The 24,537-nt window shown below is 41.7% G+C and overlaps 1 protein-coding gene across 3 annotated transcripts in view; it reads right to left on the bottom strand.

The window, feature by feature from the left end:
- Nucleotides 1-2,728: 2,728 nt before the first annotated feature.
- The window catches only part of mtx3 (metaxin 3), a 37,039-nt gene continuing 15,230 nt past the window's right edge, over nt 2,729-24,537 (bottom strand). The window contains exons 6-11 of one of the 3 annotated variants that reach the window (XR_011885973.1): nt 15,155-15,231; nt 11,188-11,345; nt 7,102-7,188; nt 6,019-6,098; nt 4,744-4,991; nt 2,729-3,225 (exon numbers count right to left, since the gene is read on the bottom strand). Coding sequence is in view for 2 of the 3 variants with exons in the window: in XM_072257821.1 (XP_072113922.1) it covers nt 4,890-4,991; nt 6,019-6,098; nt 7,102-7,188; nt 11,188-11,345; nt 15,155-15,231 (504 nt within the window). In the remaining variant the exon portion in view is untranslated. Of the gene's footprint in view, nt 4,992-6,018; nt 6,099-7,101; nt 7,189-11,187; nt 11,346-15,154; nt 15,232-24,537 lie in introns of all 3 variants that reach the window. The other 2 variants (XM_072257821.1, XM_072257822.1) reach the window with 2 other exon arrangements.

The raw sequence follows: 24,537 nt of genomic DNA, 5'->3' as shown, positions 1-24,537 counted from the left end.
TATATTAGCTGCAAATGTAAAAGGGATTCCCTTCTCTGTATCCAGACAGGCTTCTGTGGGGCTTAATTAAAAACACATTACTCAGAGGTTAGAATGACTCAACTGGAAGACTAATATTCTAAATAGGTTTCTAAATATTAAAACTGATTTCAACATTTTAAATATCAGCTTTTCATTATATTTTTGAAATTGTTAATTCTTCTCCATTCTGCAACCTCTGCCTTTTGTAATGCACGCATCATGGTGCGCAAGTCCCAACTTCAAAAGGTTTGAATGTATTTTGGCTCTAAGTATTTCACACAAGATCTCTGAAACTGACACCACTTGAAGGACAAACCAAAGCTCCATGCACAGCCCAATTTAACTTTCACCTTTTAACAACAATTAAGATCTTATTAAGGTAGTAGTGGTTATTACTCAGTTAGCAATCCAGAGGTCTGGACTAATTAGTGCCTTACATGGCAATTTTAGAAATATAATTTACATAAATAAATAAAATTTGATTTTAGCAAAATGTCATGAAACTGGCAGACTGCTTTAGAAAGGTATAGCTTGGAAACAAACCCTTCAGTCCGAATTCATGCTCATCATCATACATCTTACTTTATTCTCCTCACATTTATATCAATTCCCCTAGAATCTACTACTCATTAGCACACTCATTTATAGGCATCCATTAGTCTCGTGAGACCATGGATTTGCGTTTCCAGGGCGCAGGCCTGGGCAAGGTTGTATGGAAGACCGGCAGTTGCCCATGCTGCAAGTCTCCCCTCTACACCACCGATGTTCTCCAAGGGAAGGGAAAGGGCCAATACAGCTTGGCACTAGTGTCGTCGCACAGCAATGTGTGGTCAAGTGCCTTGCTCAAGGACACACCACATTGCCTCAGCTGAGGCTCGAACTAGCAACCTTCAGATCACTAGACTGACACCTTAACCACTTGGCCACACACCAACACGCTCATTAGCCCACTCATAGACAGTGGTCAATTAATCTACCAACAAGACCACTGGTGTATTAACATTTCCCCTAAAAGGTGCCCAGAGGACACAGTTGTTTCTTAATTCTGCCCCAAAATAATGTAAAGTGCTACTGAATTGTACCAAACTCTACAAGAAATAACAGGAATCATTACACATACAGCAGTCTTTCCAGAAGGCAGCCCACCACCACAATGCCAAGTACAAATGTTGAAGTGGGTGGCAACTTCTGTTTCCTTCTCTCAACCCATTTCCTGGGAACGAATTAAGTAAATACTTCCAATGTGCAAGATCTGGCAAATTCAATGCACATCACCGTTCCAACATGCGTTTTGAGCTGCAAACCACCTTCTGATGCTTTCAAAGTATCCATCAGGTGTTAATGACAGATTGCTATTAAATAAATTTGGGGAAGTAATGAATTCAAGATTTTTTTCTGATTAGATGTCTTTATAGTAGAAATAAGGTTTTAAAAGCGTAGTTAGAAATTATGCTGCTCACATCAATGCCAGACTTGTTTAAAGCACATTCTGTCAATGGTCAATTACTGGACTATTTTTATATGAAAACATTTGCTTACTTTCTGAATCAATGCATGCTTAGTTTTTCAATTGGATGCAGGGAGGTTCAACAAACCCTACCAATCCATCTAGACCTTTGAACCCCTCTATTCACTGGATAGTGATGTAACGCCATTTCTAGCCCCTCTAATTGTCAATAACAATGAACATAATAAAAGCCTGGACCAAAAGTATAGTCTGAAACAAGGAATTTGTTTAAGAGCCCATGATAAGGCTGGCCAGCCTTCAAGGACTTCAGGCTGGAAATAAATAATCAGGATCTGAACATGTCATTGGCAATGTTATCAACTGGTGGCAATGCAAACTCTCTTCCTTGTGCACATGTAGTAACCCAAACAACGTAGAGTATCATCGCGCTCTGCTCTGAATACAACTTTAATGGTGATATCTTTGCAATAAACTCCATGAAGGGGTCACGTATTGACTTACGAATTTTAAACTCAATTTGCAGAGGTTGTTCCAACTGCTTGCTGGAAACTAAATGTTTTGATTAAATGTATATTGAATAAATGAGTCTGAATTGAACTACAACCAAGAAATAGATAATTCTGCATATTACGTTTCTGTTGCAGACACAGTATAACCCATTTTTATATATTAATTCTTGGAATATGGCAAGAGGAGCACTAATTGCTCATTCCTAGTTAGTTGTCTTAGTGCCTATCTTGATATGTGCACCCATAGCTGCTTTTTAAAGGGGCACTCTTATTTACATAAAATGGTGCATCTTTACATAGATTAATATAAACATATAGATTATTTCTTTACATCCCAAGACATATAGATTAATTCTCAGAGCTACACTTGTCACTCTAGAAAGCATGCAGGCTCCTCAGTTTTTGCCTTTTGTTGAGCTCAACTTCCACCCTACCTCAGTATGGCAAATTTTACACTGTAGCGAGGATGAGGAATATTTGAAACTTAAGAAAGCAACCCGCCAAATCTAATTAAATAAACAACTTCAAACCTTAGCAAACATATCCAGTGCCCATAACTGCACAGGAGGTTTTCAGCTTTTAAAATTGCAGCTAAATTCTACATCATCAGGAACCATTAAAAGGAATAGAAAAAAATGTCACAATGGAAAATATTCACAGCAAGCATGTAGGCATTGCCAGTCTAACTTCATGCCACCTTGAAACAAATTATAGGTATGGAGGTAAAGGGCAATATGCAACAGTAGTTGTTATATTTTTAACTATATTAGTACAGGCAGCCTCAGCATTAAATTATCTACAATCTCAATTCTGTTAACCATTTATAATATAAACTGAGTACAACCACATTCATGATGCTTGAAAACAAATTGCATTCTTACTGGGTCAAGTTATGCCAAGAACATAAAAGTTAAAACACAAAACAAAACTGTAACTAGTTACTTGAATTTAAAACAGGACATTGTAGAAAGAACGACTCTTGATAAAAACGTGTTCACCTACATTCTCATGGAAAAAAAATCAGTCAAATTTACCAAACATCCTTAAGCAAATATCCTAATGCTTAACAAGAAACTTGCAAAATTAAAACTCTTAGTGCTATAGAAATCAATGATGGGGGCAGTTTTCTGTAGGAACTCCCCAGCTTTCCTACATTTTAGATTATCAGCAACACTTCACAGAGCACCTGGGAGTGCACAAATACACACATGTCCATATTGCCAAATCCTGAAATTAAATAGAGATTTTTTTTAAAAACATAATACAATATAAACACAAATACTATACCTTCATAGCAATATTAGTGTTTGAACACTATTATAAATGTAACATTTTGGCTTTTCATCCCTATTTCTTCATGAAAACAAAAATCGCTTCAACTTTTACTTATTCATTTACTTAGAGATATAGTGTGGAATAGGCACTTCTGGCCCTTCGAGCCACACACCCCAGCAACCTCCGGTAACTCTGATTTAACCTGAACCTAACCGTGGGGCAATTACAAACTATCCTACCCGGTACGTCTTTGGAATGTGAGAGGAAACAGAATAATTTTAACAAGGCATAACCTATACTTTATAAAATTTGTCATTAATGGCAAAATAATGACCATTTTCCAAATGTGCTGGTCTGTCACAATAGAAAAATGAACTGAATTTTCTGACAAAGGTTTTTTGACCCAAAAACAGTACCATTTCTTTTCTTCACATGCTGACTAATTTGCTGAGCATCTTGTACCGTTCCTCTTTTCATTCCAGAGTTTTGACATCGGCAGTCTCTTTGTTGACATTCTGTGTGTCCATTTATCAATTTAAACATCCTAAACAAGGATGCTTTAACCAATTCACTACTTTTGAACTGGATTTCGATTGGCTCAGTTAAAAACGATCTTAAAACTTGTTCCACTCTAAAAGTGATCCCAATTGCAACTGAGATTAAAATTCATTACGCTAAGGTAACACATTCAATTTCAAAAGCAATTTTTCCCTGCAGTACCTGCACTAAATTTGATAGGATATACTTCTGAAATGAGTCAGATGGCTTCGTCACACATTCATGGGTCAGAAACCATTACATTCATTACTGCACCAGAGCAAAGCTCAAGACACATTTTTCTCTAAAAGCTTATGTTGCTTCAAAGAACAATGAAGTTCTTAACTACATTCAAACATTGTCCGTATTTTAATAACCAATTTATGGAAACTAGTAAAATCATAAACTACATTATTCACAATTTATAAGTCTGTACGAAGTAATCACCAAAGCTATGGAGTTACTATTGCATTGATTAAGGCCCAAGTAACCGCAGCATTTTAGAAATATCACCTAAGGTAATGCTTTTGCTGTTCAAAGCAAGCTACCAATAATGAGAGCTACAAGTAGTAGTTGTTCATTTATGACTATCAGGCCAGAGCTGGACAGCTTCTGTCTAGGACAAACAGCAGAACTGAAACAGAGACTTATTCTAGCAAACACTGCTGCTTTCCAGATGACGCTTGCCTCCAGAATTGGCCACCACCTGGTCAAAGCTATCAAAACTGGCATGCCAACAGGACTAATTGAATCTAGAAACCCATAGAAGACTATTGTCATTTAAAACATATTAACTTAAAATAAACAAAAATCAGATTTGTGCCTGAAATACTGTGCCGGAAAGGATATTGTTTCTTTTGTTCCAGCTGCTGAATTAGAATTAACAGATACATCAGGCTCCAATGTTTTATGTAAAACTCCGGATATCTTCACCTTGCACACAGGTTCAGTGCAATCTTCTCAAAATGGCACTTTTTTTCCTTCCACCTCCATTTCCCTACCAATCTGTCGGCATACTAAAGACCTGTTACTCCCAGACCTGCTACAAATATTCTTAGGCAACGAGAATGGTCAAGGCATCAGTGCTGTGATGAGTTGACTTCACTAGTCATGGCTGTCAGTTTTAAGGGGGCTGCTCCTTGGGATTTATGCTGGGGACTGCTGCGAAGATTGTCATCCATCTAAAAGAAAAAAAAAATCTGACAGATATTTTCATTTTTTAAAGAATTTAAACATATTTATATAAAATTATATGCAAGTTAACATTACTGATTTCTTCTGCTTCTACAGATTTTGCTTTTAAAAAAGTCATTCACACAATATGTCAATACTTCTGGGACAAGTGGGATTAGGTTAATGTAACTATTTAAAGCAACTGTCTTGATGCAACAGTAATGTTAGATTACAAAGTAGATTAATACGACCAGATGTAGAATGTGAACTAGTATGAATAGTGTTCTTTTTGCCAGAGTTGATTTACGTTTGCAATACAAATCTATATTGAAAACCTGAAGGCTAGGATCTGAAAATTTACTAACATAACTGGCAGTATTTTCTGCGTTCAACTTTAGCTTCAGAAAGTACAAGGTACAAGTTATTAGTGTTGGTAAAAACAGAATTAGTGGTACTAGAAACAGAGAAAGCCTGACAAAAGGATCAACTTTGAAATACTCTGAAGTTTCTTTTTCCATCTTTCCATGGCGATGACAATGCTTGTCATTCGCCCTCCAGTTTTCTAGGGCCTTACAACAAGCAACTTCAGCTAGCTTTAGTTAACAGAATAGTCAGCCGACAGGAAGCCAATGCAAACAGATTCTTCCCCTATCTAGCATCTACACATCATCAGGCAAGAGTCATCATGATTTAGAGTCTTTGACTAAAGATTCCTATCCCTAGCTCAAATACAAGGTTATTCTGGCTGTCCTGCTTCTGACAGCACCAAAGGGCTGTAATCTCCCTTGTTTTATGACACAGCTCAGCACTAGAGTGCAATTACAACATATTTTTGCCGTGGTCAGGTAGTAACGCTAGATCATAGAGCAGTAAAGCTGAGAACCAGGCCTCGCGGCCCATCTAGTTCCTGCCAAACAGCTATTCTGTCTGGTCCCGTCGACACACTCATCGAACGTACAGGGTTAATAGGGACAAGCTTCAGAGTTTCATAAAATAGATCAGTTCAATAGAAAGTGACCAAAAGGATTAATTAACCTTCTCAATCAGGTTGCATTCCTTGTTTACAAGCTGGGTCAGCTTCTGCAGGTTTTCATCCACCATCTCTTCTGGGGTCACTAAACAGAAAAAGAAGAAAAAAGAACCAACAATAGCCGTGAGAAAAACATTTCAGCAAGATCAAGTCAAAAAGACTATTTTCACAAGACCTGCTACATGCTCTGGAAGGAAGCCTCCTCAGAGTCACCTGCAGACTATATTATCATACAATAAACTCCTCCTATACATATCCATTTCTGCAAAATCTGTGTATTTTGAAAGTGTTCAGGTACAAAATTAAGTTAAGATGTTACGTTTTCAACTGATTTTCTGGTCGTGTGCAATAATGATCTGCGAAGGGACAAGTAAAGAGTTACAAGATTTCAAGCTCCTCAGTAATTCTAATCTGACTGCTTTGCATAATTCTGGTCTTGTTAGGGGCACAGAGTAAATATTACAATGGTCTCATCAAATGAAGCAGTGCATTCCAAAGCATCTTCGACGTGAAAGTGAAACCAGATGACTGAAAGTGTGTAAAATCTGCTCCAAAACAGATTTTTACATCAATAAGATGAATACCTTTGGGTACAATAATTCAAAAATTAGCTGCAGGTTGAAGAAGATATGGATTAAAGTTTAAAGCAAGCACAGGCTTAACAGGTAGTGTTCAATTAACCCCATTTGAGTTTCCTTTCCCCCACTGACAATGAAAAGGGCTGCTAAAGAGATGCAAATTTATTTGAAAATGCATCTTACAGGATGTGGATATCTCTGGTGAGGCTAACATTTATCAGTCAGCTCTAACTAACCATGAACCATCACACCTGGAACATCTGCAGTCCTTGTGGTAAAAGCACTTTCTAGTACAAGTGTTCCCAACATTTATCATGCTGTGGAGCAAAACCATTAAGGGGTTTGTGGACCTCAGGTTGGTCTTGTTCTAGTGTCTTTGGTCAAGAACTTCTGGAATTCAGGCACAATGACATTCAAGGAATGCTTCAATCATCCCTTCAAGTTCTCTCTCTGAATTACAATTCAGGGAGGGAATTTGCAAATTCATTCTCTTGGATTTACTCCCCTTACCTATCTCTGCCTTAAAGGTTACATGCTTGGAACGTGCTGTCAGAGTAACCTCAGACCAATTGTAGATGTTGAGACCGCAATATAATGCTGGAAAGAATAAATGTTTCAGAATCAGGCTTATTATCACCAGCATGTGTTGTGAAATCTATCAACTTAACAGCAGCAGTTCGATGCAATACATAATACAGAAGAAAAAAGTAAAAGTAAATCAATTACAGTATAGGTATATTGAATAGATTAAAAATCGTGCAAAAACATAAATAATATATATTGAACAGGTGAGGTAGTGTCCACAGGTTCAATGTCTATTTAGGAGTCGGACTGCAGAGGGGAAGAAGCTGTTCCTGAATCGCTGAGTGTGTGCCTTCAGGCTTCTGTACCTCCTACCTGATGGTAGGAATGAGGAATGGGCATGCCCTGGGTGCTGGGAGTCCTTAATTATGAACTCTGCCTTATTAAGGGTTCCTAAGGTTGTCGTAGCCATGGTGGCAGTGGGAGCTTTATAAAGTGCTCCAGATGGCGTGCGACTCTAACAGCCTCTGACAACCCAGTCCAACTCTTGGCCTTCATGTGTGGCTTAGCTACTAGGCCCGACAGAACTGTTTCTACTGACGAGAAGGGGCAAAGATGGACCACTGGTGCCTCAAAACCAGTTGCTTCGGGCAGGTGAGGCTTGTCAGGTTTGGACAGCCGTCCGGCTAGAAGGAAAACTCTGATTTTAAACTTCCGCTGCCTTGCGACTATACCCACCCATGGGAAAGGCTTCAAGAGTAAACCCCGAGTAAGAAATCTGGAGCCAAGGTCTCCAAGGCAGCTTGATATTGTTTACGACTTCACTCTGGCAACCTCTGTGACGACACTGGTGCCAAACTGTATTGGTTCTTGCCCTTCCCTTGGACTACACCAGTGACGTGGAGAGGGGGAACCTGCTACATGGTCAACAGCCCGTTCTTCAAATCTTCCCGCTCAGGCCTGCACCCTGGAGAGGACACAGTCCACCAGAGGCGCAAACCCATGATCCCGTGATCGACGGCTGCCTACTACTACTTTCTGAGACACCACTCCTTTAAAATGTCCTGGGTACTTTGTAGGCTAGTACCCAAAATGGAGCTGACTAAATTTATTACCTTCTGCAGCTTCTTTTGGTCCTGTGCAGTAGCCCCCCCCCCCCCCCATACCAACAGTAATGCAGCCTGTCAGAATGCTCTCCACGGTACAGCAGAAGTTTTTGAGCATTTCTGTTGACATATCAAACCTCTTCACTGTCACTGAAGTATAGTCACTGTCTTGCCTTCATCGATATGTTGGGACCAGGGTAGGTCCCTAGGGATCTTGACACCCAGGAACTTGAAACTGCTCACTCTCTCCATTCCTGATCCCTCTGAGGATTGGTATGTGTTCCTTCGTCTTACCCTTCCTGAAGTCCACAATCAGCTCTTTCGCCTTACTGACGCTGAGTGCCAGGTTGTTGCTGCTCACTACTCCACTAGTTGGTATATCTCACTCCTGTACACCCTTTCATCTCCATTTGAAATGTTTATGCTGATTTGTCCCGGATGATGCCGTTTCTTCAATCTATAATTGCTTTCAAAATATATTTGATGAAGTATTTCTATCAGAAAACTGAAGCCTCTGGGACTTAACAGACAGAGTGTGTGGATACAGCATACGGTATGCAACAGCAAACCAAAAATTTAATAAAGCTACATTCAAATGTGACATAAAAGGTGGCAGAACCAAAGATAGATTTTAAAAAGACAAGAGGGTCCATGTATAAAATGCCTCTTCACACTCCATTAGCAAGACAGAAAGACAGAAAGACAGCCTGAGGAACATCCAAAGCTCGGTAAACACCATTTATATTCATTTACTAGGTGGTTCACAAGAGTAGCCCATTCTCCCGTTCTCATAACAATTTGGGGCAGAGGAAGAGGTAGGATCGATCAAACCACCCAAAAAAAGTAGAATAAACTTTTACTGGCTATGCCTGCCTTTTTGTTGGGTTTGTGGAACAATCTATGTTCCGTGCCTATTCTGGTATCTGTCCCCCACTTTTCCTTCGCTACATCGACGACTGCATTGGCGCTGCTTCCTGCACGTATGCTGAGCTTGTTGACTTTATTAACTTTGCCTCCAACTTTCACCCTGCTCTCAAGTTTACCTGGTCCATTTCCGACACCTCCCTCCCCTTTCTAGATCTTTCTGTCTCTGTCTCTGGAGACAGCTTATCCACTGATGTCTACTATAAGCCTACTGACTCTCACAGCTATCTGGACTATTCCTCTTTCACCCTGTCTCTTGCAAAAATGCCATCCCCTTCTCACAATTCCTCCGTCTCCGCCGCATCTGCTCTCAGGATGAGGCTTTTCATTCCAGGATCAAGGGAGATGTCTTCCTTTTTTAAAGAAAGGGGCTTCCCTTCCTCCACTATCAACTCTGCTCTCAAACACATCTCCCCCATTTCACGTACATCTGCTCTCACTCCATCCTCCCACCACCCCACTAGGAATAGAGTTCCCCTGGTCCTCACCTACCACCTCACCAGCCTCCGGGTCCAACATATTATTCTCCGTAACTTCCGCCACCTCCAACGGGATCCCACCACTAAGCACATCTTTCCCTCCCCCGCCTCTCTGCTTTCCGCAGGGATCACTCCCTACGCGACTCCCTAGTCCATTTGTCTCCCCCATCCCTCCCCACTGATGTCCCTCCTGGCACTTATCCTTGTAAGCGGAACAAGTGCTACACATGCCCTTACACTTCCTCCCGTACCACCATTCAGGGCCCCAGACAGTCCTTCCAGGTGAGGCGATACTTCACCTGAGAGTCATGGGGTGATATACTGCGTCCGGTGCTCCCGATGTGGCCTTCTATATATTGGCGAGATCTGACGCAGACTGGGAGATCGTTTTGCTGAACACCTACGCTCTGTCTGCCAGAGAAAGCAGGATCTCCCAGTGGCCACACATTTTAATTCCACATCCCATTCTCATATGTCCATCTATGGCCTCCTGTACTGTAAAGATGAAGCCACACTCAGGTTGGAGGAACAACACCTTATATTCCATCTGGGTAGCCTCCAACCTGATGGCATGAACACTTACTTCTCTAACTTCTGCTAATGCCCCACCTCCCCCTCATACCCCATCCGTTATTTATATACACACATTATTTCTTTCTCTCTCCTTTTTCTCCCTCTGTCCCTCTGACTATACCCCTTGCCTATCCTCTGGTTCCCCCCCCCTTTTCCTTCCCCCTGGGCCTCCTGTCCCATGATCCTCTCATATCCCTTTTGCCAATCACCTGTCCAGCTCTTGGCTCCATCCCTCCCCCTCCTGTCTTCTCCTATCATTTTGGATCTCCCCCTCCCCCTCCAACTTTCAAATCCCTTACTAGCTCTTCTTTCAGTTAGTCCTGACAAAGGGTCTCAGCCTGAAACGTCGACTGTACCTCTTCCTAGAGATGCTGCCTGGCCTGCTGCATTCACCAGCAACTTTGATGTGAGTTGCTTGAATTTCCAGCATCTGCAGAACTCCTTGTGTTTACGTAGGATAAACTTTTTCTACCTTTTGAAGTCAGCTGAACCAGAGCACTTCTGCACTTTTACTCGTCTATGTTCAGAGTAGTGCAATAAAAGGCAGTGGGATATTATTACTGGCCTTTGGGTCAACGCATTTATTCTTAGATTAGATTGGGAGTATTACCAGTGGCCAGGAGGCCCGGAATGAAGACAATGTATCAGCTGTGTAGCTAATGGATGACAGTGCAGGAAACCACAGGGCCACTCCATTAGCCACACTCTTACCGCAACTGTTACATCATTCTAATTCAATTGCTTGAAGTCGGCAGCTATGTCATGTCCCTGAATTGAGCATCCAATCAATTCACAGGTACTGTACATCATGATAAATCCAATGGTCTCCCAAATCCCCTTCTTCCCCTCCCATCGACTTACTGTCATGCCATTCCTGATGCATTCAATGAACAGTAAATAATCTGAAATATGTCACTGTGTTTTCTCTGAAATAGATGAATAAACTGGGTATAATACGCACTGTTTTCCACCCACGGTGCTCTGCGACTTACCCGAGGAGCTTTGTACGAAGTACTGAGTTAAGATGTTGTCACAGAAGTGGCAAAGGTTATGGAGCTGATGCAAGTGCTTCTGGAGATGAGCGTTAGGCAGGTCTGCTTTATATAGAGGAGCAAGAAACCCAAATGCAAAGGCGTCAAAACTCGTTGGCCTGAAGAGGAACCAAGGAAAATAAATAAAACAAGATTATAGTTGCTACTGTTAAAGTTTGCTATCAATACTTTAGTCTGTTTTGGGTTAATATTTTAAACTTGTAAGAAAATTATTCTCCAATGAGGATTGGATTGACTTGAACACTATAAAGCCAGCCTAAGCTTGAGGGGGCAAATGATCAACTCAGGCACTCTAACAATTCTCTGAAAAGTAGTGAAAACCATCCGTATTCCTATTACATGCAAAAATCAGTGACTTCAAGGTACAAAAATTATCCTGATCTCAACAAAAAACACAACCATCTGAATACTACTTTTCCTCCAGCAATAATAAATCAAGTGTGAATGATGATGACCCAAGGAGTTTTTTTGGAAAAGAAAGGCAAAGCAATTTTGTCTCTGATGGATGGCAATATAGTCACTTGAACGAGAATAATTAACATCAGCAGTGATGAAATGGAACTATGTAGACAAGGTTTATAGGACTGGAGGAGATACCGAGTTAGGGTGGAGTGAGATCATGACAGATCTGAAAATTGGTATTGTTGTGCATTTAATATTTCGATAGTACTTGAGTAATATTGTAAATATATTAATTGAGTAAACATTTTGTTTGATAATTCATTACAAGTTATACGAATTCTTAAGGTAAACAAAGTTAGAGCTGCATTTCGGACTCTTATGTCTTCCTCTGAATTAGTTTAATGCTTTGAAATTACAAAACAACATTGGCGACGATGTATTTTTAAAATGAGCCCAAGGTGGCTAGTGACCTGAAATGCAGCAAGACAATAAAACTAAAAAGAGACCATCAAGTTACAAAAAGCAGCACAGTACACTTTCTTCAGAAGGGAAGACACAATTGAATTTTTCTTTTTAAAAAAGTCAGAAAAGAAGAAGTCATGGGTTCATAAAGAGAAAGGAAGGATTTGCAGCTTCATAAAGAGTGAGTACTGGGTGATAATCATATATATAAAGCACAAGTGGCTGGTTACATTGGAAAGATTGACGCGCTTGATTACATAACAGATAATTGATTTTATATACTGAGCAAATTGAGTAGTATTTTGAAGCACATGAAATAACCAATGAGAAACAAGTACCAATTGTGCTAAGTGCATTTGGTTTAAGGGCATAAAGTTTGCTTCAAAGTTGACTGGTCCTACCAAACCAGCAGATATATTGTAATATATTGCATATATTGTAAAAGTGATGTAGGAGCCCTTAGAACTGAAGCCATTGTTGATTACAGAACACTTTAGGTTTCATACGCGGAATCAAAAGGAAGGAGAGTCTATTTCAGTGTACAGATTGTTTGAGCATTGTCAGTTTAGTAATGGGTTTAATGATGTACTGAGAGGTCATTTAGTCTGTAGAATCTTGCAAGAAAGCATTCACAGAAAAAACTGCTCTTTACTGAAGCATGACTTGCATTTAAAAGAGCAGTTGAAATTGCAGTCTGAATGGAAACTCCAAACAGAGATGTAATCGAGTTACAGTCAGGAATGAAAGTGATTGTGAACAAAATTGCAAAGTCTAAACAGAAACTGACCATGCTGAACAAACTGTGTCATCGTTGAGGGGCTCACATACACCAGCCCAATGCAGATTTAAATTCAAAACGTGCAGAAAATGCAACAAACTAGAACATATACAAAGAGCATGTCAGGCAGACAATGGACTGCTCAGGGAAGAGATGAAAATAAAAATTCAAGTTGCAGCTTCAAAGAGAGCACTAATCTGCACACTGTTGATGAAAAATCTGATAAGGATCAGAGTGACACAGGACTGTGTAGATTTACAGTGCGAAAATTAACAATAGATAAGCAATATGGCTTATGCCACAAGTGAACAGCAAATTAATTAAAGTGGAATTAGACACAATTTCAGCTGCATCAGTCATTCCACAAAATGAGTTTGAACAGCCCTTCAAAGACACTAAACTGAAGCCTGCAGAGAGCCAACTAAGAACTTACACTGGAGAAAAGATTACCCCTGTGGGAATGACATTCGTAACAGTAAAATAAAGCAACCAATAAGCCACATTGATCTTGCATGTGGTAGAAAAAGACGGACCAGCATTGCTGGGGCATGAGTGGCTGAGACAACTACGACTGATGGGAGATCCAGCCACGTATTGCATGCCACATTCCCTACAATAAAGTCATCTGGAAGCAACTTCAGAAAAGGTACTGCCACAACTGTCTTTATGCTGTAAACTATGAACCATTGCCCAACAGAAGTCAAACAGGTGCTGGTGCCAACCTCTGTGATGCTGGTTGGAAAGCATATTGGACCAAGGAAGGACCATGCTACTCAGAGGAAATGTGAAAGTGACGAAAGCAGTGGTCCGACTACAACAGATTTGGTAGACAACATACCTGAGAAAGCTTCTGATATGTTAAAAATGCAGTTTCTTATGAAATGTGGCTATGTTTTAACCTGGAAGAGAGTTCAAGGAGCTTCAAGAAAGCGGCAAGCTTTCAACTTGTGTGAGTATAAACATCCAGAATCTACTCTGCCATGCATTATGGTTCTTGCATGAACTTCAATTAGGAGACAGAAAGCTAGGAGTCAATGGAGATACGAAAACAGGGGATGTTGTGGATGAGGAAATCAAAAGAAGAGATCGGATTGTAAAGGGAGCAACAGGAGGAATATTAAGAAAATACTCCAGTGAACTAAATACATCTTCACAAGATCAAGGTGCACAAACTAGAAGAAAGAGGAGAGAAGGGATGGAGAGAAAGAATGTGAACAAGAAAGGTGTGAAAGAGAAGGAATGTGAGAAAGCAGAAGAAAGGGATTGAAATAGATCCAGAGAGAGAAATGGAGAAAAATGGTATCCAGAGCTGTCAGAACCCCTTCTTGCAGTTTCAGAGTCAACTCCTACAACCATCATGGAGGAGGCCCCAGAACCTGAGATTGTTTCACAGCCACAAATCTCACCTGCCAAGCAGAGTGACCTTCCTCGCCAGGAAAGATGTAATTTCACAACAGTAAGAAAGCCTCCACAGGGATTAAATCTTTAGACCTGAATGGGACAATTTAAAATTTACTATGCTGTGGACATCTGTATATAGTAGTTGCATTATATAATATGCCGTGTATATAGTTGAGATTGAGTTGGAGCTTATAGTTAAGCAGGGAGAAGTGTTGTGAACTTACTTTTCAGTAGTATTTGAGTAATCTTGTTTGAGTAAGCATTCTTGTTGTTTAAATGATTTTTATAGGTTTATATGTCTACGCAAAATACATACGTCATCACGTTACCACGTGATATGTGGCGCCTCGCTTAAAGTAAACCCTAAGTTAGACCTGCATTTTGGACTCCCGTGTCTTCCTTTGAACTAGTTTAATGTTTTGAAGACATAACAGCTATACTTCCAATGAAGCCTGTGCAAGTCTGCAACTGTGGGCTGGTATTCCCAAGTTATAAATACCATTTTAATTAAAGCTTTGGACAAAGTAGCTAAGGCACAAGTGAGGCTTCTCTTACTCTTGGAGATTATTTTATCACTGGCCTTCTACCGGAATGCTCTGACCTGGACTCTGGCTCCTGCATCGACTCTTCATTTACTGTCCGTTACCTCTAACCACCAACATCCCTGTCCCTAAACCCTAACTGCCCGCACTGCCTTCAAATGTAAAACCCAACCACGTCTGAGCCATGACCTCGATGGACATCACAGCTTGGGGCCATCTTGACTGGAATTAATGTGATATGAATTACATAATTTGTTCTTCCCCAATGACTGTACAATTCATTTAAAATTTGATAGAGCTGCTTTCCCCTATTATTACTCACGTTATTCCAAAGAAGAAATTAGATGTTCCCAATCTATAGGATAGAAGGTTCAGGCACTCTTTTGCATCTCTGTATATCTATAGAAAATATGGAAAAGGAGGAATAATCAAAATATACACTAAATCAAATTGCAATTCTTAAACATACTTTAATAACATTAAACAGTATGGAATACTTTGCGATTTAATGGGACATTCTTGATTATAAGAATAAGTTACATTTGCCACTTCTTTATGTTCAGTTGCATATATGTAGGAAGTTATGGCAAGCTGTTCCACTGCAAGAGAAATCATTGTCACTCAGTCCCAATTTTGCCTTTATCTGTGCATTTATGGAAGGAATTAGTCAATGGATGTTCATCAAGAATTCATTCTCCCTCCCATTAACCCACTAACCATCACTTAATTGGCAAAGAATAGAATTCAAGCTGAAAGATCTATACATTTGTTTACACATTGAAAAGCCAGCGATTAGGAAAAGAAGCTTCCCCCATGCAGCCATGGAAAATGCAACACCTTTCATGGCTTCCCTTCCCAACATCCAGAGACACAAACAGTGAAGCTGCAATTCACTTGTACTCCTTCCAGTCTAGTGCACCATATTGGCTATAGTCTCTACAGTGGAAAAACAAAATGCAGATTGCCGAGCATCTGCGTTCGGTCTGCATAGTCCATGCCTGCCACGTTAATTCACCATTCCACTACCACTCTGATTTCTGTCTGCGTTATAATAAGGCTCATAATAACACCTCATCCTCCACCTGGGCATGCTGAAGCTTTCTGGATTCAATAGAGAATTCACCAATTTCATGCAGCTCAAAACTTCTGGCTCAGAATTGGCAATTCCTGCCCTTCCTCTTGGCTCAGTTTTTCTTAGTCTCCCTCTAAGATATTCCTCTTACTTTTCCTACTGAAGACATTCTTTTTCCTCTAGCCCAGTGCTGAAAGGCCTCAGACATTAAAGATTAACCAGTACTCTTCCCCACAAATGCTGCCAACCTGTGGAGAGTTTCCAAGAACAGGTGAGGAGAGGTGCAGCAGAACTCAGGTGTACTGTGTCAGCAGTTGTGGCACAGCTTTATTTATTTTTAACTGGGATTGTTGGCCTTAATCTAATAAAGTACAACTAAGTTTTATCTTTTCTAATTTTATATTTGTTTTAAATTGAGTTAGAATGATACAATATATAAAACAGGCTTTCTTAGCCCACCTCATCCATGCCAAGACCCCTATCTCCTGCATCAGGCTCCTTCACCTCTTGTTTTTACCTGTCCAAATGCAAAGCAATGGCTGTATTTAATTAGGAATTTGAGGAAATTTGGTATGTCACTAAAGACACTGGTAAGTTTCTACAGCTGTACTGTGGAGAGCATTCTAACTGGTTTCATCGCCGTCGGGTATGGAGGGGCCACCGCAAAGGATCAGAAAAACAGCAGAAAACTGCAACTGAGCCAGCTCCATCATGAGCACCAGCCTCTCCAGCATCGAGGAAATCTTCAAAAGGTGATGCCTCAAAAGGCAGCACCCGTCATCACAGACCCCCACTACCCAGGACATGCCCGCTTCTCCTTGCTACCAGTAAGAAGGTGGCACACCAGCCTGAAGACACAAGCTCAATGTTAGAGGAACAGCCTTTTTCCCCCTCTGACATCAAATTTCTGTATGGACAGTGAACCCATGTAACGTAACGTCACACACACACAAAAAAAAACACACACACACAAAAGACACACACACGATTCTGGTTAATTGGGGCATTGGTTAATCGGGCCATCCACTTATTTGGGACAACTCTCAAAGAATACAAGCAAATTGGGAAAAGAGCCAGGATTTCCTTCGTTTATTTGGGACTTTGGGACACAACACTGCTTAATTGGGACAGGAGACTGTTGTCAACAGTTTCAAACCAGCATCAGTCGAGTGCACCTGTGTGGCCATTAGGTACTACACCACACAAAGAGCAAACAGTTATTTTTTTTTTAAAATAGTGTCGTTATATGCACTTGTGTTCCGTAGGCAGTGATTTTTGTCACTGATAGCTGGCAAGAAATAAGCAGTAAAACAATTAACTCTTATATTCACTGTGGTTTCAAGCACTTAGGGTGGGAGATGCCCGAAACGGCCATGAGTGAAAGTGAAACAATTTCACTACTTCAACAAGTTAGGCACTACGAAGAATTCTTAAACCTTCCAGTCAAGATGGTGTCTGTGTACAACGTTTCTTTGGTAGTCATCTTCTGGATAGATCATGAAACCACATATTTCATTTCTTTTTAAATATATTATATGTTTGTTTTTCATCTTGGATATGATTCTGGAATGGTTGGGGCCTATGATTTATATTTGGATGCTTCAGTGCTCCGCAGTCTCCCAGAGGATTCTGGGAGGCAGAGGCAGCATGCGCGAAGCTCATGGTGGGCAGGCTGTGGGTCAGGGCACAAGCCGACATTCGACTCCATTTCACCGATTAAAGCTTTCATTGTTCGCCAATCAAAGCCATGAGAGAGTTTGAAACACCGAGGAAATTGTGGAGGGTGAACGCCGACTGCCTGCCTTTTGATCGCTGGGGATCGCGTTGCCACCTGAGAGGGGAGAGCCTGTTCCACCTGAGAGGGGAGAGCCTGTTGCTGTGCCTGGAGAATGTTGCCCAGATTTTCTGCATTTTGGGATATGGACTTCAAGTATAGACTTCTTTTCTCAGTCTTATAGTTTAGTTGTATTCTGTGTTTATCACCTGATCTTTCTCGTCTTTTTGTATGTGGGAGTAGGGATTTGAGGGTCAGAGTGCCTGTTCTCTTTTTGTTCGTTTTTTTGTTGGGGGGGGGGGGATTTGCGGCTTGATGATCTTGCTGTTGTTCTTTTTCTTTCTTGGTTTCGTGACTATCCAAAGAAGAATTTCAGAGTTGTGTACTTTGATAATAAACGAACCTTTGAATCTTTGAACTTTGAAGTATCGACAATCATCTTGATTTTTTACAATGAAAATGAAGTTTTGGAGCATGCAATCATTGAAAGCATTGTCTGAAGACAGTCCACAATCTGCACTAGGTGCCTGCGCTGATTTTGTTCATTTACGGTCAATCAAAAGAACACAGTAGTGTACACTGGATGAATTTCTCTATCCATAACTATGAGAAACTAATACAGTCCCATAGTACTGTAGTAGCATTGGCAGTGTTCGTTTTTTTTTCTGTGTTTTATTTAACTACTCAGTTAGATGGTAGTTTGCCTCTGTTTTTTTTTCCCCACACCTTTCTGTTTCCATGAAACATCCATGGCAAATTGGGCCAAAACGTAGTCCCGATGTGTCACAATACACCCCTTAGATCTTCCGTAAGTTCTTCTCTCACTTTGAAATTGTGTTCTCTAATTGTAGCCTCCCCTGCCTTCGGGACAGAAAAGAAAATACTCAGGACTATCTCTGCCCCTCAGTTTTATAAATCTCTACAAGGTCATCCCAATGTTACAGTGAGAATGAACCCAGTTTATTCAGAAGGCCATAAGACATAGGAAAAGAGTTCAGCCATTTGGCCTATTGAGTCTCCTCCACCAAATGATCATGGCCAATTTACTTTCCCTCTCAACTCCATTCTCCTGCCTTCTCCCCTTAATGTTTGATGCCCTGACTAATAGAGAACCCATCAATCTCTGATTTCAATGAATTGGCTGTGGTACCAATTGCACAGATTCACCACACTCTGGTTAAGAAATTCCTCTTCATCTCTGTTCTAAAGGGACATCCTTCTATTCTGAGAATGTGCCCTCTGGTCCCAGATCCTCCCACTAATGGAAACATCTTCAGCAAGTCCACTCTTTCTAGGCCTTCCAATATTCAGTAGATTTCAATGAGATTCCAACACCCCCCCCCCCAAAATCATTCTTCTAAACTCCAGTGAGTATAATCCCAGAACCATCAAATGCTTCTCATATATTAACCTTTCATTCCCAGAATCAAATGTTCATTAGCTCCTCTGAGCACTCTACTTATAACCTTTTGAATCATGGAAGGTTGCACGCAGGTTATCAAGAAGGCAAATGGAACGTTGGCCTTCATTGCTAGAGGGTTTGAACTTAAAGAGCAGGGAGGTTATGCTGCAACTGTACAGGGTACCGGTGCGGCCACACCTGGAGTACTGTGTGCAGTTCTGGTCTCCTCACTTGAGGAAGGATATACTGGCTTTGGAGGCAGTGCAGAGGAGGTTCACCAGTTTGATTACAGAGATGAGGAGAGATTGAGTCACCTCGGACTGTACTCCCTGGAATTCAGAAGAATGAGAAGAGATCTTATAGAAACATATAAAATTATGAAAGGCGTAGCTAAAATAGCGGCAGGGAAGTTGTTTCCATTGGCAGGTGAGACTAGAACTAGGGGGTGTAGCCTCAAGATTCAGGGGAGTAGATTTAGAATGGAGATGAGGAGAAACTGCTTTTCCCCAGAGAGTGGTGAATCTGTGGAATTCTCTGCCCAATGAAGCAGTGGAGGCTTCCTCAGTAAATACAAACGTTGTATATTTAAGACAAGGTTGGATTGATTTTTGCATAGTAGGGGAATTAAGGGTTATGGGGAAAAGGCAGATAAGTGGAGATGAGTCCATGGCCAGATCAACCATGATCTTATTGAATGGCAGAGCAGGTTCAACGGGCCAGATGGCTGACTCCTGCTCCTATTTCTTATGTTCTTAACTACAGCACTTCATTCTAGGTAACATCCTGGCCAATTTGCTTTCGTACTCCCTGCTATTGTTACCACTGTAACTACAATTTGCATACCATCACAATAGGTCAATGGCAGGCACAATCTCAATGGCTCTTCACATGGCCTTAGACCACCTGGACAATATAAACACCTATGTCAGGCTTCTGTTCATTGACTATAGCTCAGCATTTAACACCATCATTCCCACAATCCTGATTGAGAGATTACAGAACCTGGGCCTCTGTACCTCCCTCTGCAATTGGATCCTCGACTTCCTAACCGGAAGACCACAGCCTGTGCTGATTGGTGATAACATATCCTCCTCGCTGATGATCAACACTGGCGCACCTCAGGGGTGTGTGCTTAGCCCACTGCTCTACTCTCTATATACACATGACTGTGTGGCTAAGCAAAGCTCAAATACCATCTATAAATTTGCTGATGATACAACCATTGGTAGTAGAATCTCAGATGGAGACAAGATGGCATATAGGAGTGAGATATACCAACTAGTGGAGTGGTGTTGCAGCAACAACCTGGCACTCAACGTCAGTAACACGAAAGAGCTGATTGTGGACTTCAGGAAGGGCAAGATGAAGGAACACATACCAATCCTCACAGAGGGATCAGAAATGGAGAAAGTGAGCAGCTTCAAGTTCCTGGATGTCAAGATCTCTGAGGATCTAACCTGGTCCCAACATATTGATGCAGTTATAAAGAAGGCAAGACAGTGACTATACTTCATTAGGAGTTTGAAGAAATTTGGTAAATATTCAACAAGTATACTCTCAAACTTCTATAGATGAACCGTGGTGAGCATTCTGACAGGCTGCATCACTGTCTGCTATGGGGTGGGGGGGGGGGTGCTACTGCACAGGACCGAGAGAAGCTGCAGATTTAGTTGGTTCCACCTTGGATACTAGCCTACAAAGTACCCAGAATATCTTCTAAGAGCAGTGTCTCAGAAAGGCAGCGTCCATTATTAAGGACTCCCAGCACTCAGGACATGCTCTTTTCTCAGGTAGGAGATACAGAAGCCTGAAGGCACACACTCAGTGATTCAAGAACAGTTTCTTCCCCTCTGCCATCTGAATCCTACATGGAGATTGAACCCTTGAACACTACCTCACTTTTTTAATATATATTGTTCCTCTTTTTGCATGATTTTAATCTATTCAATATACATATACTGTTATTTATTTATTTATTCTTCCTTTCTAGATTATGTATTGCATTGAACTGCTGTTGCTAAGTTAACAAATTTCATGTCACATGCTGGTGATAATAAACCGGATTCTGATTCCGACATTCTGCCTGTAGTGTGCTGACCAGAATTGCACCCCCCCACCATTGAGCACATCTACAAAGAACAGTGCCACAAGAAAGCAGCATCCACCAACAAGGACCCCCACCATTCAGGCCATTCTCTGTTCTCACTGCTGCCACTGGGAAGCAGATACAGGAGCCTTAGATCCCACACCATCGGTTTCAAGAAAAGTTATTACCCTTCAAACATCAGGCTCCTGAACCAGCCAATAACTTCACTCACCTCAATACAAAACTGATTCCATAACCTATGGTCTTACTTTCATTGACTCTACAAGTCATGTCCTTGGTATTATTTATCTATTTACTTATTTATATACAGTGGATTCCTGTTAATTGGGCCTTTGGTTAATGGGGGCAGCTGCTTATTTGGGACAACTTTCAAAGAGCAAAAACTAATCATGAAAATAGCTGGTATTCCCTTTACTTATTTGGGACACGATGCCAAACGGTCTCTAACTCGCGTCAGTTGTGTCCACTTACATAGCCACCAGACATTACACCATGCTTAGAGCAAACAGTTTTTTTTAAAATATCTGATAGTTGCTGAGAAATAAGCAGTAAGGTAATTCAGAACTGTTTCGCTCACTGCGGTTTCAAGCGTTCAGGCTATCTATTATTTATTTAATATCCGGCCCACAAAAACCTCGGATTAGCGTGACAAGAACAAGAAGAGTCATGTCGGCTCGGACACTGCCTGGATTAACAAGGTCCATACCAATGGTGGAGGAACCGGGACCATCTGGTGAGAAATTGGTTACCAGGACAAACCATAAACGAATGAGACTGGGCAATATAGAATTAATGGAATGCTACTTTAACAGAGGATACATCAAGCGCATGCGGGGACTCTGGTAACAATGAAGACCGTCGCCCACATTCACGGAAAAACAACTGATTGCCCAGTGATCAAACATTGTCAGAGGACTCTATCTTGAACTGGAAGACATACAATCACGATGCACCACAGCAACACCACTACAGAACTGAGCCAATCGGGAAATACGAGTTCAAACCCCACCCCCACAAATCACAGATGAAGCATAGGTAACAGCATCGCTTTGTACATAGGAAATGCAAGTTTGAACCTCACCTCGGGGCATATCGATGCTGGCTGCTGCCATCAGAGAGCCGATCGTGGCTAAACTGGAGACTGCCAATTGACGAACTCGGCTCCCCAGACTAAGTCATAAAATTCCATCAGACAGCATGCTAGAAGTAACCAATGAAGCAGTACTTACAAATGCAACCTCCAACATAACTGAAACCAATACCTGACATCTGCATTGACAGCAGCAACAGTTCTAGAAATGCTGGGCAACAAAATGAAATACAGTGGAGAGTACTGTCATGACACCACCCCCCCCACCCCCAGGGACGACAACTGGAAGCCAAGATGAAAACCACAAGGGTGGAGGTCAGCAGACTATCTGAGCTACAGAAAGATGGGAAGACAAAAGACTCACCTCTGTACTCCCTTAGTAGCCAAGGCATGTCCATAGCCAAAGCCCTGGAAATTGCCAAGCAATGGTTAACAGCTGTGGCTACCAGACTACAGAGCTACACCAAGAACACAGACACCAAATGAATAAATGCACTCTTCTCCAAAGAACCAGGAAAAGTATTTGCACAGTTCTAGAGAAACAACATGCCAGTACCTAAACCAACCGAAACAGCAACTGAGGAGTACTGAAAGAGTATGTGGGAGAAAGAAGCATCACATAACACCAGTGCCCAATGGCTGAAAGACCTACAAGCAAGCCTCTACAATCTCCCAGAGAAGAACCCATCACCATCACAGCAGCAGATGTCCAGCAAAGGGTAGCAAGTATGACGAAACAAACATCACTAGGGCCTGACGTGATCCAAGCCTACTGGCTGAAGAAACTAACAGCTTTACATACACAGCTGACAGCTCTAATGAACCAGCTGCTTGAAGCAGGCTCCCACAACTGACTGGCTAACGCAAGGAAGGACAGTACTCATAATGAAGCATCCTCACCATCAAACTATCAGCCTATGACCTGCCTATCAACAACATGGAAGCTCCTATCAGGCATCATAGCCACCAAGTTGAAGGAACGTGTGTAAATTCCAGAGCCCTGCTCAGAGGGGGATTGGTAATGGAACCAGAGGCTCCAAGCACCAACTACTGGTAGACAAAGCAGTCGTGTGAGACGCCAAGACCAGGCAAACCAAACCAACCACAGCCTGGATCAACTACCAGAAAGCATACGACTCAGGGCCTTGCACATGGATCCTGGAACGCCTGTCTCTGTACGAGATCAACAAGACACTAAGGACCTTCATCAGGAATTAGAGGGCAATGCTAGGGGTTACTTCAAAGCCATAGCACAAGTGTCCATCAGATGTGGAATATACCAGGGTGATGCACTATCCCCTCTGCTGTTCAGCATGGGCTTGAATCCCCTTCAGCCAGATCATCTCAAAGAGTGGATATGGGTACAGGTTCATGACTGGAGTGACCATCAGTCACTCCTGTACATGGATGACATCAAACTGTACGTCAGAAATGAAAGAGCCATTGACTCACTAACCCACCTGTCAAGGGTGTACAGCAGAGTCATGGGGATGTCATTTGAACTGGAAAAGTGCAGCTGGATTACAGTAAAAAGAGGCAAACTCATTGAGACTGGAGAAATTACCCAAGGGCCACATGCCAGATGAAAAGACAGCTACCAATACCTGGGTATCCTGCAGGTGCATGGAAGCCATAATAAGGACACAGGGAAGGCTGCAACATTCAAATACCTCCAAAGAGTGGGATAGGTCCTAAAAGGCCAGCTGAATGGGAAGAACAAGATCAGAACCATCAACACATTCACCCTACCAGTCAACAGATACCCAGCCGCAATAGTGTGCTAGCCAAGGAGTGAACTGGAAGCCACTGACCTCAAGACCTGGAAACTCCTAATAATACATGGAGGATTCCACCCAAAGTCAAATATCAAGCGACTGTACATCCGCTGGAATAAAGGAGGATGGGGACTTAGAAGCATCAAGGTCACAGTCCTGGAAGAAATGCGAAACATCCATGAGTATGTCAGGAAGATGGGCCCCGAGGATGACCTGCTAGGAGAACACCTCAGACAGCAGGCAGGGGATTTTGAAATGGAAGTGGGTGAAGCAGAGCCAGAGGACAAGAGGCCAAGGCAGGACAAACCACTGCTCGGGATGTGCTATCGCCAGATATCAGAGGAGGCTGACGTAAGAAAGTCCTACCTCTGGCTGGAAATGACAGGGCTGAGGGACAGCACAGAGGTGCTGCTCATGGCTGCACAAGAACAGGCGCTGAGCACAAGAGCAATAGAAGCAGTGGTCTATCATACCAGGCAAGACCC

This window comes from Mobula birostris, chromosome 5 (genome assembly GCF_030028105.1).
Source record: "Mobula birostris isolate sMobBir1 chromosome 5, sMobBir1.hap1, whole genome shotgun sequence".
In the NCBI taxonomy this organism is placed as follows: Eukaryota; Metazoa; Chordata; class Chondrichthyes; order Myliobatiformes; family Myliobatidae; genus Mobula; species Mobula birostris.
The sequence above is the reverse complement of the archived record's forward strand: the minus strand, read 5'-3'. Positions and strand labels throughout refer to the sequence as shown.